The 17,209-nt window shown below is 46.9% G+C and overlaps 1 protein-coding gene across 3 annotated transcripts in view; it reads right to left on the bottom strand.

Annotated features, from left to right (window-relative positions):
* The window catches only part of LOC139754096 (carbonic anhydrase-related protein 10-like), a 300,369-nt gene that overhangs the window by 42,389 nt on the left and 240,771 nt on the right, over positions 1–17,209 (bottom strand). For all 3 annotated transcript variants that reach the window (XM_071671174.1, XM_071671173.1, XM_071671172.1), the window contains one exon: positions 9,772–9,838. In XM_071671174.1, the coding sequence (XP_071527275.1) occupies positions 9,772–9,838 (67 nt within the window). The remainder of the gene's footprint in view (positions 1–9,771; positions 9,839–17,209) is intronic.

The raw sequence follows: 17,209 nt of genomic DNA on the forward strand, positions 1-17,209 counted from the left end.
AAAAAACAAAGTGCAACACACACACACACACACACACACACACACACACACACACACACACAGACTCAGGCACACGAGCAAATGTCAAGTAATGAGGATGGAAGGAGGTGAAGGATGGCTTCAATATGATTATAATCTAGCAGGAAATAAGCTGCAGGATTCTGTGTGTGTGTGTGTGTGTGTGTGTGTGTGTGTGTGAGAGAATCGCTTATGATTCGACATCGTCCCTAACGTGTGGCCAGAGTCCCACATTAGGAGAAAAGTTAAGGAGACTAAACTAGGGACATGGTTAAGGGAGAAAGTATACAAAGACTTTATCTTAAGATGTATGATAGCGGAAAATGTTCAACAGATGAGGTCCCCAGGAGTACAAAAGTCCCCTTCCTCCGTACAGTATAAATACGTGATCACAAACAGGGTATTACAAATATACAGTATAAATACGTGATCACAAACAGGGTAATACAAATATACAGTATAAATACGTGATCACAAACAGGGTATTACAAATATACAAGGACTGGTACCCCTAAGAATGTAGACCTTCCTCCCGTAAATACAATCACAAATAAATAAAAGTACTGTAACTAAAAAACAAACAAATACACCATGTACGCTTACAGACACACACACACACACACACACACCCTACAAACAAGGACAAAAGAAATACACACAGAGACAAACAAATATCAGAAACATATAAGATGGCCACTATATGCAAATATGTATAAATATCTCGTAACATCTAACGAGGGAAATGTTAGAGCCTGGTTCCCAAAGGCTTACGTCCGCCTTTCAACGTGTTGAAACGCAGCCGAGAGCTCCCGGGAACCGAACCAGGATCTTTAATGTTTTGTTGGGACGCGTCAAGGAGGGAGGTGCTTTCCCCTCTTTGCCACCTCCATCATCCTGCCTCTTTCTCCATCACGCGTCAAAGAGGGAGGTGCTTTCCCCATTTTGCCACCTCCATCATCCTCCTCCCTCTTTCTCCATCACTCTCTCTCTCTCTCTCTCTCTCTCTCTCTCTCTCTCTCTCTCTCTCTCTCTCTCTCTCTCGCTCCTCCTGTCGCTGCCGGATGCATAAGCACGGATGTTCGCCAGCCTCTTGTACTCTACTTGCATCCATATCAGTCCCGGGAAAGATTACTTCCTTGCTCTTCTACATACACGTACCTTCAACTCCTCCTTAAGCTGAAGTGTCATCACCACTTTCTTAGCTTCTGATCTCTCACGAACCCCTGATTTTATGCCTAAGACATTCCTAAGCCATTCTTCCCCCCTGTCACTCAGATCCAGAACACCCAGGTTCCTCTCCTCAAACATGACTATCCATCTCTCCCTTCTTCAAATTCTAATTACATCCACGTATACTCAAATACCCCCCGAGCTTGAACCTTTGAGGAGGATGAGCACTCCTTCCATAGCTCCTTCTTGTGTTCCCATTCTCAGAGCTTAACATAACCACCGACGAAACTCCTGGAATAACTGGTTCTCCATTAGGGTCAGGCAAAATGTCCCAGTCACACCCTCAATACACACATACCTCACGCAACACTTCCTGGATGACCTCAGCTGGCCAAAGTCATCCTCCCTCACTCTCTACAGGGCGTGTCATCGGTGCATATATGACAGACCTTCACCCAAAAGCCACTCGACACCACCCTTCTACAACGACAATACTATAAATAAATCGAATTATTAACCAACCTTCGGTCGCCGAGGCAGACAGATCAAGGCCCAAAACCTTAAGCTTTAAACCTGTGTCATTCTCTGAGTGTTCATAGCTGTAATTTTCTTTAATGTCTTGCCATGCGACCTCCCTCTTACCCCATATACCTTGAATTTTTGTCCTACCTCACACTTACGTCACCACGACACCCTGACACCTACGAAAACAACTATAAAACATGCGACACAGCGTCACGCAACTAGAAAACGACACTGCGTCACGCAACTAGAAAACGACACTGCGTCACGCAACTAGAAAACGACGCTGCGTCACGCAACTAGAAAACGACGCTGCGTCACGCAACTAAAAAACGACACTGCGTCACGCAACTAGAAAACGGCTTAATTCAAAACAAAACGTCTACATCTAAGCATAAAGTCACATTCATTTTCCCCCTTCCATACCCTGGCGGACATAATCCAGGCCACAACATCCTTCTGTAACCCCCCCGTCTCATCAACCTCCTCCATTCAAAATAACTTCCACCTATTGGCCTCATCTACGACACACACACACACACACACACACACACACACACAACATCCACTGTCCTTAAACGAAGTCAAAGACCATAGAACACTTACTGGCACCACATATCGAAGAACGATTAATCCCTCGGTGTTCCCTGGCCCTCTTATACACAAATTTATCTGCACCAGTTCTCTATAAACAATTTACCTGCATCTGTTCTCTATAAACAATTTACCTGCATCTGTTCTCTATAAACAATTTACCTGCATCTGGTCTCTATAAACAATTTACCTGCATCTGTTCTCTATAAACAATTTACCTGCATCTGTTCTCTATAAACAATTTACCTGCATCTGTTCTCTATAAACAATTTACCTGCATCTGGTCTCTATAAACAATTTACCTGCATCTGTTCTCTATAAACAATTTACCTGCATCTGGTCTCTATAAACAATTTACCTGCATCTGTTCTCTATAAACAATTTACCTGCATCTGTTCTCTATAAACAATTTACCTGCATCTGTTCTCTATAAACAATTTACCTGCATCTGGTCTCTATAAACAATTTACCTGCATCTGTTCTCTATAAACAATTTACCTGCATCTGTTCTCTATAAACAATTTACCTGCATCTGTTCTCTATAAACAATTTACCTGCATCTGTTCTCTATAAACAATTTACCTGCATCTGTTCTCTATAAACAATTTACCTGCATCTGTTCTTTATAAACAATTTACCTGCATCTGTTCTCTATAAACAATTTACCTGCATCTGTTCTCTATAAACAATTTATCTGCATCTGTTCTCTATAAACAATTTACCTGCATCTGTTCTCTCTATAAACAATTTATCCGCATCCACTAAAAACCGAAGCAGAAGCAGGAAATATGGAATGTAGAGAATTCACCAACTATAGCGAATGAAGACAAAGGAATGAAGGATGGCATGATGAAAGTAAAGAAAAAAAAAGAAAAAAATTGGCGAAGAAATGTCAGGTGGTGACTGAAAATGTGAACGTACGAACAGTTTTACTTAAAATGCATTTCCAAGTTTAGATGGATGACAAACAACCTGTAATGAATGTATAAAAAAGAGATTCGATGCCCATCAAATTTCAAAAAACGTTTACAAACGAACGAACGAAAAGTTATGGATGGGTAACTGCGGTAATCCACAGAAAAGGGGAATAAACTCTGGCAGATCATAACTGCCAAATATTAAAGAAAAAAAAAAAATTCACAAGTACGAGAATACCAACTACTACTACGTAATTGGGCCAAATCTGGGTGATCGCTAACGTGGTTTATCCTCAAACCAGAAGCACTAACATCATACGACTTTTATATAACATACAGCCAAAATAATGATTGTATAAAATAAAAAGAAAATGGGAATACCAACTGTTCTATGTGGGGTACTTATAGGTTTGGTGGACTAGTATTATATACTCAATCCTACGTAATAAAAAATATATCTTGTGGTATATATATATATATATATATATATATATATATATATATCATCTGTGTGGCCCGAACAATCTCGTGTATTTCAATAAAAATGAATGAGACATTTAATTCACACTTGACATTAAATTCGCACTATATCTGATGAAGCAAAACGTGTGGCGAGACAAATTGAAAAAACCAAACAAAATGCTAGTTAGTGTTAAATATGTACTGGTCTTCAACAGATGGTGTACTGAACAAAATATTCTGCCTGCATATATATATATATATATATATATATATATATATATATATATATATATATATATATATATATATATATATATAGTCCCTATATAAATGTAATTTCTGCATATATCGAGACGATATCTCTATATATCACAGTATAATAAGAAGATAAGTCAATATAAAAGATATCAAAGTGAAATGACGATAGGGAGGTTCAAAAGAGAGAGAAATGAGAAAACGTTGGAAGATAATACGACCCAAGAAAATGGCTTGTAAGTCAGCAGGTACGACTTAACTAATGAAGGCCGGCCAAAACTGTTGAGGAATGAACTCCCATGAAATTAAGGACTCACATAAGGGAGGGTGTAAGAGCAAAGAAATTAACAGCCATGAAATTGGTTACTTAATGAAGGCAGGGGAAGGGGGCAGCAGACATAAGAGGACGAGAGAAGGATGAAGAGAAGTAGTCCAAGTGCTTGAAGGGATGGCCATACAATGACCCATTTCTCTCAATTTTTTTTTCTTTTTTATTTTCCAAAAGAAGGAACAGAGAAGGGGGCCTGGTGAGGATATTCCCTAAAAGGCCCAGTCCTCTGTTCTTAACGCTACCTCGCTAATGCGGGAAATGGCGAATAGTATGAAAGAAAGAAAAATATATATATATATATATATATATATATATATATATATATATATATATATATATATATCCCACGACCTCTCTAAAGGCTCCTGCAGCCTAAGGCTGTATCACTTTCATTCGCAGGGAAATGTAGACTCCTTTGGAGAGAGAGAGAGAGAGAGAGAGAGAGAGAGAGAGAGAGAGAGAGAGAGAGAGAGAGAGAGAGAGATTCTTTGACCAGACTGCGCTCTCAATGACACAGCCTCGCCGAAGGCCACCTCTCTCTCTCTCTCTCACTCGTGGCGGAAATCGAGCGGGCGTAGTCCGGTAACTTTTCCTCTAACTACCCTAACTCTATCCCAACCTTAGACTTAGAAAACCTAAGTCTTCTCCTGTGCTTTACACACGGTCCTCCGAGTTCTGTCTGTCTGCCTCCCCTCCCTCAGGTACATGTGTGCGAGGCGTGTACGGTCCAGATGACACCCATCTCCCTATGAGGCGTGTACGGTCCACATGACACCATCTCCCTATGAGGCGTGTACGGTCCAGATGACACCATCTCCCTATGAGGCGTGTACGGTCCAGACGACACCATCTCCCTATGAGGCGTGTACGGTCCAGATGACACCCATCTCCCTATGAGGCGTGTACGGTCCAGATGACACCCATCCCCCTATGAGGCGTGTACGGTCCAGATGACACCCTCTCCCTATGAGGCGTGTACGGTCCAGATGACACCATCTCCCTATGAGGCGTGTACGGTCCAGATGACACCATCTCCCTATGAGGCGTGTACGGTCCAGATGACACCATCTCCCTATGAGGCGTGTACGGCCCAGATGACACCATCTCCCTATGAGGCGTGTACGGTCCAGACGACACCATCTCCCTATGAGGCGTGTACGGTCCAGATGACACCCATCTCCCTATGAGGCGTGTACGGTCCAGACGACACCATCTCCCTACTGCCGTAGAGGAACATGCCTCCAAATCAGGGCTGATCCTTGCTCAAGTATTTCGCCTCTGCCTGAAAACCCCCCAGACACTTCACCTATTTTTTCTTTCGTGGGGTTGTGCCTCGGTGCTACTCATCCCTTAAAATAGGAATTTATGACTCCTGGGTCGTACGATGACCAGCGGGCCTTCCTTTAACCTCAGGACTCTTGGGTCGTACGATGACCAGCGGGTCTTCCTCTAACCTCAGGACTCTTGGGTCGTACGATGACCAGCGGGTCTTCCTTTAACCTCAGGACTCTTGGGTCGTACGATGACCAGCGGGTCTTCCTTTAACCTCACGACTCTTGGGTCGTACGATGACCAGCGGGTCTTCCTTTAACCTCACGATTCTTGGGTCGTACGATGACCAGCGGGCCTTCCTTTAACCTCACCCTTAAAACAACAACAACAAAAAAGGTGGTGGTTTTCAGATCACCAAAGGCTATACGCCATTGTATTCTACGGTTGTAACGCTGTTTCTTTTTTTTTTTTTAAACGATTTTAAGGACCACAATGGCTCTAGCCAATCCTGAAGGGGGAAGGGTGTGTGAGGGAGGGAAGAAGGTACGTAGGTAGGAGGCCTATTTACCTCCCTCCCCCACAAAGGAAAAATATATCTTTCCTTTTTCAAACTCACAAATCTCGCGGGTCGAGACAGGACATTAAAACTTTCGAGAGAGACGCGGTATAGCATAAGCGGCTCCAAGCAAGACCTCCCACAACCCGCACTTCCCCCCGCCCCACGGCACAGGTCACGCCCACGCTAACCAATTAGAACGGGCGCGCATCCTGGGCAAAAATCATGCAAGCCGGAGAGAGAGAGAGAGAGAGAGAGAGAGAGAGAGAGAGAGAGAGAGAGAGAGAGAGAGAGAGAGAGAGAGAGAGAGAGAGAGACCCCCCCCCTCAATCAAGGGGGGGTCATCATCCGCCCTATTGTGTAGCTAACAACCTCGTTGTGACGTACGCTAACAGTCGTATCTCTCGATGATTATGAAGTATACGGGATATATATATATATATATATATATATATATATATATATATATATATATATATATATATATATATATATATATATATATATCTTTTTTCCTTTCAAACTATTCGCCATTTCCCGCGTTAGCAAGGTAGCGTTAAGAACAGAAGACTGGGCCTTTGAGGGAATACCCTCACCTGGCCCAATTCTCTGTTCCTTCTTTTGAAAAAAAACAAAAAACGAGAGGGGAGGATTTCCAGCCCCCCGCTCCCTCCCCTTTTAGTCGCCTTCTACGACACGCAGGGAATACGTGGGAAGTATTCTTTCTCCCCTATCCCCAGGGATAATATATATATATATATATATATATATATATATATATATATATATATATATATATACATACAAAGACGGATGAAGATTTACGTATAAACTAAGCAGCTTACTGAAGAATATACGTATAAAGGGCGCAACCTGGGAACGAACTGAAGCAGTCGAGAATATTCACCACAGTAATATCAGAAGGATGAATACAAAAGTATTGATGGAAAAAAAAAAACCCTTTTCATATCGATGGATTTGTGTCAATGAAGGACAATGTATGGAGGGGGGGAAAATAATGGTATTCCGTCCAAGTAGACAAATACATATACATACATAAAGAAAATATATCAATGGATGGGTAAATTACACACATTCCAGCAGACATTATTACAGATGTACGAGTTTAAGAGACGGGGCAACACGAGTGTAAAATTCTCTCCCCGCAACACACACACACACACACACACACACACACACACACACACACACACACACACACACATACACACACACACAATCACACACACATCTAGTGCAATGCGTGTACACAACACACACACACACAACATACATACACACACACAATCGCACACACATCTAGTGCAATGCGTGTATGCGTACGTGTGTGTGGGCGTGTGTGTGTTGTGTGTGTGTGTGTGTATGTGTGTCAACGTTAAATATCCCATCGTATATATATACACCACAAAATCATATAATTCAAACAAACCCTCGTAAAAACAGACCATCTTAGGAAATTGACGACGACGAAGCAACAGCAACCCAAAACCTCCACTTCCTCCTTAACGAACAGGTAACGTAAACATAGATAGATAGAGAGATAGATAGATAGAGAGAGAGAGAGAGAGAGAGAGAGAGAGAGAGAGAGAGAGAGAGAGAGAGAATCATCAGGTCCTGATGACATCAGAAATAAGAAAATACACACACGTCTTAATCCCCCTTTCCCCTTCTTCCCCCCGACGCAAGCCGGGCGGCGGGCGGCGGCGGGGGTACATTTCTTACTGCATTCTAGTGTCAGAGAGGAACACATTGTTCAGTCCAGCGGGGCAGCCAGCAGCTTCGCATTCCACAGCGATTAAACATTCCGGCTGGGCCGAGGCGGTCCTCAGCCAGCTGTCCCGACCTGGTGTGCAGCGGTATCAATACAGCTGTGCTGACCTGGTGTGCCCCCGTGGGGGGAAGCAGTGCCAGCTGTGCTGACCCACTGTGTCCCAGGAGACAGCAGTGCCAGCTGTGCTGACCTGGTGTGACCCCCGGGGAGTAGCAGTACCATCCAGCAGTGCCATCTACTGCAAGGGAACCATGGCGTCTCCCTCTCCATCTACCGCACAGGAACCAGGACGTCTCCCTCTCCACCTACCGAAGAGGAACCATGGCGTCTCCCTCTCCACCTACCGCACAGGAGCCATGGCGTCTCCCTCTCCACCTACCGCAAAGGAACCATGGCGTCTCCCTCTCCAACTATCGCACAGGAACCATGGCGTCTCCCTCTCCACCTACCGCACAGGAACTATACCACAAGCCATCATCCAAGTCTTTCCGTTTTTTTTTTCCCCTCTCTCATTTTCCCTGACTTCACAAACTCTTGTGGATAGCTGGCGTGACCTGCTCTTCGTGACAGGTCACGGCCAAGACCTGTCACTCGGCCGCCCTGACTTTGGGCCCAAGGGGTCGCGTCCAAAATTAAGCGTGGAAATATGTGAGGTGGGGGGGAGAAGAAGCGGCGGGGGTCATCCATTAGTGACGGTGGGTGTGTGTGTGTGTGCGCGGGGTGTGTGTGTGTGGTGGTGGTCGCCGCCACCAACTTGTGTTGCCCTCCCGCCTGCTAATTGTCACCAAACATTTTCTGCAGCTGCCATTAACCCTCAGGCAAGTTGGTGAGGAGGAGGAGGAGGAGGAGCAAACCAGGCCCGGGGCTGGGTGATCGGCCGGGAGGGAGGGAGGGAGTCGGCCTCGGGGAAGAGCTACAGAGAGAGAGAGAGAGAGAGAGAGAGAGAGAGAGAGAGAGAGAGAGAGAGAGAGAGAGCTCAGTGACAGCAGCTGTGCGCCTCACGGCACGTGTCAAGGAAGTGTCTGGTGAACAGTTGCAGACTTTGGGGCAACTTGTGGTATGTGTGTGTGTGTGTGTGTGTGTGTGTGTGTGTGTGTGAGTACCTCCTCCTCCAGCAGCAGGAAGTCCAACGCAGGATAAAGAGCCGTAGGGCAGGACGACCTCACTGTGGCTCTTGGACGACTTTCATCACGACTTCATAAGGGGGGAGTTCGGGGTGTGTGTTCTTGGACGACGTCGTGCAGGTCAGCCTCCTTGTGGTTCTCGGACGACTCCAACAGAGCCCTCCCCCTGGTGGAGGCCAGAGCGAGCTGGGGGTTTCTTCTGACACCCCAAGATGCCACCGTCTGATCACTGTGGTCGTGCTCACCAGGCCGAACGGTGGCAACAGTCACCCTTGACACCGACAGTGACATATGCCAGTGATAAAGGGCTTGTGACTACTGACGCGGAGGGTATGGTTGAAACGCTCCAACGACAGACTGAACAGTGACACACAGGTGCTGTGTTACACCAGTGACACAGCGGTGCAGTGACATACATCCAGTGAGAGACTGGACAGTGAGTGCCACAGTGGTACAGTGATGGAACTGTATAATCGTAGAACGAGGACTTCGACAGACCTAAACCCTACTGAAGGAGACGTCATGATCCTACTTCGATGTCTCTTTGTCTTGCGAGGGGCCAGGAGACGCTGAGGCCTCCTTCGTGCTCTCTCACATTTTCTTCTTCCTCCGTCAGGGAGGTGCCCTTCCTACTGCTCCCTCCTCCCCCCCTTCAGTACCCTGAAGCCCCCTTTTCTCTCAAGAGCCCCCCCCACACACACGAGCCTAACCGTCTCCCTCCCCACCCATCCCAACACCTTCCCCCTTGTAGCACTCACCGCCGTAGGTGATGGTGTCGAGGCCTTCCAGGAGGACCCGCAGCTCCGGCGTCATCCGCTCGCCCATCTGCAGGAAGAAGAAGAAGACACATCAAAATGAAGACATCCTTCATCTTAATACAGACGCAGGATGATACACACACTTATACACACAGGATTACGGGAGGGAATCTGTGTGGCTTGTCCAGATCCTATGGACCGATGGAAGGGGTCAAGGATAGAAGGGAGGGATGCGACACAGTGCTACCCTATCTCCAACAACCCGTCCACCAGGCTACTTGTGCTACAACGGGAGCGAAGGACTACTACAACTACTACTATTTCTGCTACGACAACAACACCAACAACTCCTCCTCCGACCACTGCTCACCTCCCTAGCCAGTCACCAACTCCTCCTCCGACCACTCCTCACCTCCCTAGCCGGTCACCAACAACTCCTCCTCCGACCACTCCTCACCTCCCTAGCCAGTCACCAACAACTCCTCCTCCGACCACTCCTCACCTCCCTAGCCAGTCACCAACACCTCCTCCTCCGACCACTCCTCACCTCCCTAGCCAGTCACCAACTCCTCCTCCGACCACTCCTCACCTCCCTAGCCGGTCACCAACTCCTCCTCCGACCACTCCTCACCTCCCTAGCCAGGTCACCAACTCCTCCTCCGACCACTCCTCACCTCCCTAGCCAGTACTAGGCGGACTACCGCTCGCCGTGGCACATAACCTTTTTACGAAGGTTATCAGAATATGGGGGACATTATCTTTTTCTGTTGCTTTATTGCCGCGCGTGACGAGAATAACCTTCACTTGATGCACATAAAAATGCCGGCAGACGGCCACGACAACACGACATTCTGGTCTGAGATCATTTACGGTAGGTTCTGCCTACGGAAGGTCGATGGGTAATGCGTTCAGTGGAACAAGATCACTGGAGGAACCCAGCGTGATATGTAATACACGAAGGTGTGTGTGTGTGTGTGTGTGTGTGTGTGTAAAGACACGGTAGATATACATACAAGGTTCGAGGGCAACACGAGTGTAAAACCCTCTCCTTCTCTCTCTCTCTCTCTCTCTCTCTCTCTCTCTCTCTCTCTCTCTCTCTCTCTCTCTCTCTCTCCGTAACACACAAATGGTAATCACACACACACACACACACACACACCTTCGTGGACCAACTGGCGAAAGGAAGCGAAGGCCAACAAAACTTGAGACTAACAGACGACCCCATAATATACCCCCCAAACGAAAAGTTTGACCCAGCAGCATAGAACATTATGCACGCCGTTGCCGAAGAAAACGCTATAAACATTGGACTATAAAGCGGCCGGAATTTACGGGAGATTAAAGAACTTACAATGTAAACTTTAATTATATGAAGGGTGGCTTTGGAGTGGCCCTCCTCCTCCTCCCAACACGAAGGGAAATGGATGCGATCATTAATTAGCGTTGATCGACTGGTATACACCGGATCCTGGTTTACTTGCAACTCACCACCAAATGTATACTGGAGAGAGAGAGAGAGAGAGAGAGAGAGAGAGAGAGAGAGAGAGAGAGAGAGAGAGAGAGAGAGGGGCTACCGACTCACTACTGAGTCCCGACGCGACTTTCTCCAACCAGCCTGGCCTGGCGTGCGTGTGGAGCTGTAGGCGTTATGTCTCTTGCTATACCGTCAAACACATGGTATTATTACCAGTCATAGGATCCTCTATAACTGCTCGCTGTCTTTAATAGGATCCTCTATAACTGCTCACTGTCTTTAATTGGATCCTCTATAACTGCTCACTGTCTTTAATAGGATCCTCTATAACTGCTCACTGTCTTTAATAGGATCCTCTATCACTGCTCACTGTCTTTAATAGGATCCTCTATAACTGCTCACTGTCTTTTCATCATTTATCGAAGGTTCTTCTTAAATGTCATGAGTCTTATCCCTAGAAAAATACACCTCATTCCCGAAGTTAATATATCAAATAACCTGATCATCTTTCGCTATGTTATCTCGTAAATTTCTCTCTGATATCTTCTCTATATGTTCCAAAGGGCATCGATGAAGACTTAAAACACTCTTTTGTTTCTACTGTGCTGGAAACGCTTTTAAAAGCGTGCGTACTGGTTCTGATGCCTTATATTTCTTGCATGTATAAGAGACGAGAGTTGGTAGTGGGTGATACTAACTGGTGTAGATGTTGGTGTTATTGGTGCTGCTCTGTGTGTGTGTGTGTGTGTGTGTGTGTGTGTGTGTGTGTGTGTGTGTGTCCTTATACACGCTCGTACATACTCACATAAGTGTACCTTAGCATCTACAATGAACAAAACTGGGAGACAAAGAAGTACGACGTCAAACACAAACATTGTAAACTAAAGCCACCCTCACCCCCACCTTTCATCTTATTACGTCAACACGTCACATGAAACTACGCCTGGCTGACGTAATACGGCGAGATCGTATTTCTTTTTTTTTTTCCCCAGGAGAAAATCCTGATTGAAAATCTTTTAGTCCCGCCCAGGTACACAGGAGGAGGAGGAGGAGGAGGCAGAGCCTTTCTGTAGTGAGGAGTCTCTTGTCGCAAACTTTGGGGAATCAGCTTGAAATATATATATATATATATATATATACACACACACACGAACAAAGTGCATAGGAACGCGCACCTTCATAGAACATACAAACCTCCAACAGCCAGGATCGAACCCGGGACCCCTGTGTCACAGGCGAGAATGCTACCGCTAGGCTATAATCATTAGCCCAAAGACCTCTCACTAGAGGCTCATGCAGCCCAAGCAAACACTACAGCCAGCAGCAGGGGAATGTGGATCTCTTTGGAGCCAGAAGTTCTTTGACGAAGACTTTTACCATTTCCCCTTACGATACAGCCTCGCTACAGCTGTCTCTCCACTCGCGACCTAACCCCGAGCGGGTGGAGCTCAAGAAACACACTTGGCGTCTTTAAGGAACAGGTGTGTTACATACCCTGTAGTGTGTAGACATGACTCATCTCTAACTATATTCTCCAATAAGACGAGGAGAAGAAAACCTTCAGAAGGAACTCGAGGCATGTGGAGGAAAAATAAAATATATATATATATATATATATATCAAATTCTGTCGAGGGCAAAAAAGTAATCTCAATAACTCTAGTTCATTCCAGTGGTCCAGCAAAACATCATGATTAAAATCTTAAAAAATAAAAAAGTTCCGGATGAAGGAAGGGACGGAATGATGGATGCGCTGCTCATCCAACTCTCTCTCTCTCTCTCTCTCTCTCTCTCTCTCATGTGTAAAGCTGAGCTTGAAGCTTGACGGCGGGAGGTAAAGCTGCTCGAACTAGATCCATATAATAATCCAAGCTTGACCAACATAGTTGATAGGCAGTAATGAAAAAGGGGAAACTAAAATCTTGGGAGTAATATGAGCATACTCAGGCGAGCAGAGTCCGTGAGACGATGTCTCTCTCTCTCTCCCTCCCCAATACCCAAAATTTGACTTCAGTACGACCAGCCCACGGAAGGAGGGAGGGAAGGAAGGAAGGAAGGACGCATGCACGCGACCGGACCTGCCGCAAATCAGTTCGCGTATTTCAGGTTGCGCGCGAGAGCCACCGTCGCTGCCTTCACACAGGAGGTGGAAGGCTCCGGGGGGACATCGGTAATTTGACCAAGTCTGACGAAAATCCAAGATTAATCGAACCAGATAATTGGCAGGATAAAGTCGTCCCCGCCGAACTCCGGGCGCGGAGCTCACCTACGAACGCGGGGCTCTCCTACGAACGCTGTACGAACGCGGGACTCTCCTACGAACGCGGGGCTCTCCTACGAACGCGGGGCTCTCCTACGAACGTGGGGCTCTCCTACGTACACTGGGGCTCTCCTACGAACGCGGGGCTCTCCTACGAACGCGGGGCTCTCCTACGAACGCTGTACGAACGCGGGGATCTCCTACGAACGCTGGACTCACCTACGAACGCGAGACTCTCCTACGAATGAGGGGTCTCCTACGAACGCGAGACTCTCCTACGAACGCGGGGCTCTCCTACGAACGCGAAACTCACCTACGAACGCGGGGCTCTCCTACGAACGCGGGGCTCTCCTACGAACGCGGGGCTCTCCTACGAACGGACGAACGTCTGTCTGTTAAGTGCGATTCGTCTCTCGATTCCCCAAACCCGAGTTAATGATCCAATATAAGAGCAAATCCAGGCAAGTTCCCCCGACGTGCAGAGTGATCAGCGCTGATGGTCTTCGGGAAAATTAAGCTTCGAGGGAGGGAAGGAGAAGGACGACGTGTCGACAGAAGCGCGCGAATCGGTTCCGTGTTTTCTAGGAAAAAAAAAAGGAAAAAGAAAAGGGAAGAAAAAATCAGGTGATCACCGAAGACATAAGAACCATCATCCTAGCAATCAAAACTTTGGTTGATTTAGGAAAGCGAACGTCTGAACAAAGGCTAGAGACGAATGTATATATATATATATATATATATATATATATATATATATATATATATATACATATACATATGTATTGGACGCTCGCAATACTATATATATGCTCCCGATAACATCCGATCTCTCTCTCTCTCTCTCTCTCTCTCTCTCTCCCTCCCTCTCTCTCTCTCTCCCTCTCTCTCTCTCTCTCTCTCTCTCTCTCTCTCTCTCTCTCTCTCCCATCCCCCCTTCCTTCCTCCCCTCTGAGCTACCAATGGGGGAGAATTCCGGTGACGTGAGGGACGAGGAATAAAAGATGAGTAACCGGGGCATGTCCGTGTCCACGGGGTTCGGACATGGGCGAGGAGAGTGCTGGGGTCTGGGTTTATTTACTAGGGGAATGGTAGACCGAATTGTACCACAGGTACTGACGCCGCTCGCAGTAGCGGAGTCGGAGGAACCTGGAAGGCAGGGAGGTGCTGGGTCTCCAGGTGTCGGCACGGGAAGAGGAGGAGGAGGAGGAGGAGGAGGAGGAGGAGGACACGAGACGATGATAATGAAGGGGTGGCAGGCGGGCGAGGGAGAGAGGGAGGGTAGACGACACGTCGCCGGCGAGGGAGGCTAGGTGTTGGCTGGCAGTGTAACAGTAGAAACTTGGAACATTGAGGCATTAATACAAAAAAAAAAAAAAGACTGGAATACATCTTTTTTTCAGGCAAAAAAAAGAGAAACAAAATGGAATTCTGGAGACGTGCACACACGAAGCATGAGGAAAATCTTTTCTTTTTGTCGACGAGTTCCTTCCTGCCAAGCTTGGCGTCCATGGCTTGCGAGATCTCAAGAGCGAAGGGGAGGGAGAAGGTGTCTGCCCAAGTTACCAAGCGTTCAGTCAAAGCTGACACACGAGTCAGGGAGGTCAAGAGGCAGGAGCTTAAAGCAACACCTCTGACGTGTGTACGTCACCCACTTGTATCGTCCCAATTACACAACTTGCTGTGTAAGATTCGTTACAGCTTCCCAGGTGGATATCACCAGTCTGTAACATGACGTATACATGAGAATCATCCTTATTTTCTTCTTTTTCCTGGATGGAGTGTGTGTGTGTGTGTGTCTGTGTGTGTGTGTGTGTGAGGAGATTTCCAGTGGCTTAGGGAAGTAAGAGAGGAGGGCGAAAAGTCTCATAAGATTACGGAAGGACTTGGGATAAGGCTCAGGTACAACGTCTCAACACTAGGGGAGAGGGGAGGTGAGGAAGGACACCATCTGAACCAACACCTTCACAAGAGACCCGGTGTCACAACGGCAGACGCGCGAGACTGTTGACGAAGATGTGGCGTTACCAGGAGGCGGAGGAGTTTGGCAGCAGTGGTCTGTGGAGAGAGAGAGAGAGAGAGAGAGAGAGAGAGAGAGAGAGAGAGAGAGAGAGAGAGAGAGAGAGAGAGAGAGAGAGAGAGAGAGAGAGAGAGAGAGCGTTGGTCGTCGTCTCCAGCAGAGAGGTGTTTTTATACCATTACTCCTTCGTCAGAACATGAAGCCTGGTATCATGTTCTTGTGGTGTGGGGTCCACGAAAGTGTGAGACAGCGACCTCCTCCGTCACCAGCAAGCAAGAAGAAAAACGTTACGGGACGTTAACAAGCTGTGTTACTATCAAGCCTGACGGTGACGCGCTTTTGTTACCATCGTGTTGTAACCCCACAACCTATGTGTGACATGCTGAGGATTACATCGTGTTGTGACCCACAACCTATGTGTGACATGCTGATGATTACATCGTGTTGTGACCCACAACCTATGTGTGACATGCTGATGATTACATCGTGTTGTGACCCCACAACCTATGTGTGACATGCTGGGGATCACAATGTGTTTGCCTGCGATGTGTTTGTGGTATGTGGAGTCCCAGCATTAAGAGCATTTGAAGCAGATCCTCAATCCTGTATGTGGAACGACACATAAATTCCTTCCTTAAGTATGTTCATGTCTATTTGTGGCCCAGATGAAAGCCGGGATGGTGTGACTCCACGAACACTGCCTACCAGCACTCACGTAACTCAATCCCTCCTCCTCACTCGTGTCACATGACGTTGTCTACATAGCCAAGGAGCACGCGAGATAAGGAGGTGATCAGACGACCCTTGTGGATAAGAGAGACATTACTGGCGTGAAGGCGTGTGTGTGTGTGTGTGTGTGTGTGTGTGTGTGTGTGTGTGTGTGTGTGTGTGTGTGTGTGTGTGTCTCCCCTCCACCTTGCAGATCTGGTGTGATCTGATCTTGTTCATTAACTCAGTAGCTAACCTTCACCTCCCTCCATGTGCTCATCCTACGCTACTTCCCTTGCTATCAGCACACGGCACGTTCTCTCTCTCTCTTCTATAACATTTCCATCAGCTGAATCTGTTCATCTTGGCAGCAGCTCCGGTGTCGGCAAAACACACATACATACACACACACACACACACACACACACACACACTGGCTCAAGCATTCTCTCCTCATATTGAGCTTGAAGGAAAAGAAGCAGAGGTTGTCTCTTTTATATTTGACATTACACAGCTCGGGCCTCTTGTAATACCTCCCGCGTACCTGACCATCCGGCAGACAGGGGGTCAATAATTCTGTCTCGTCTCCACACACACACACACACACACACACACACACACACACACACACACACACCATACGCCCCCTTCGCTGGACAGACAACGGAGAGGAATGAAATGACCACTACAGGGCAGCCTACAACAGGACGTGGTGAATGTAGGACCTATTTACTGTAGGTCATGACCACTGTAGGACCTGTTTACTGTAGGTCATGACCACTGTAGGACCTGTTTACTGTAGGTCATGACCACTGTAGGACCTGCCTACTGTAGGTCATGACCACTGTAGGACCTGTTTACTGTAGGTCATGACCACTGTAGGACCTGCCTACTGTAGGTCATGACCACTGTAGGACCTGTTTACTGTAGGTTATCACCACTGTAGGACCTGGCTGCTGTAGTATCTCGTCCACCCAGCC

The sequence above is a fragment of the Panulirus ornatus genome, chromosome 16 (assembly GCF_036320965.1).
Source record: "Panulirus ornatus isolate Po-2019 chromosome 16, ASM3632096v1, whole genome shotgun sequence".
Taxonomy (NCBI): Eukaryota; Metazoa; Arthropoda; class Malacostraca; order Decapoda; family Palinuridae; genus Panulirus; species Panulirus ornatus.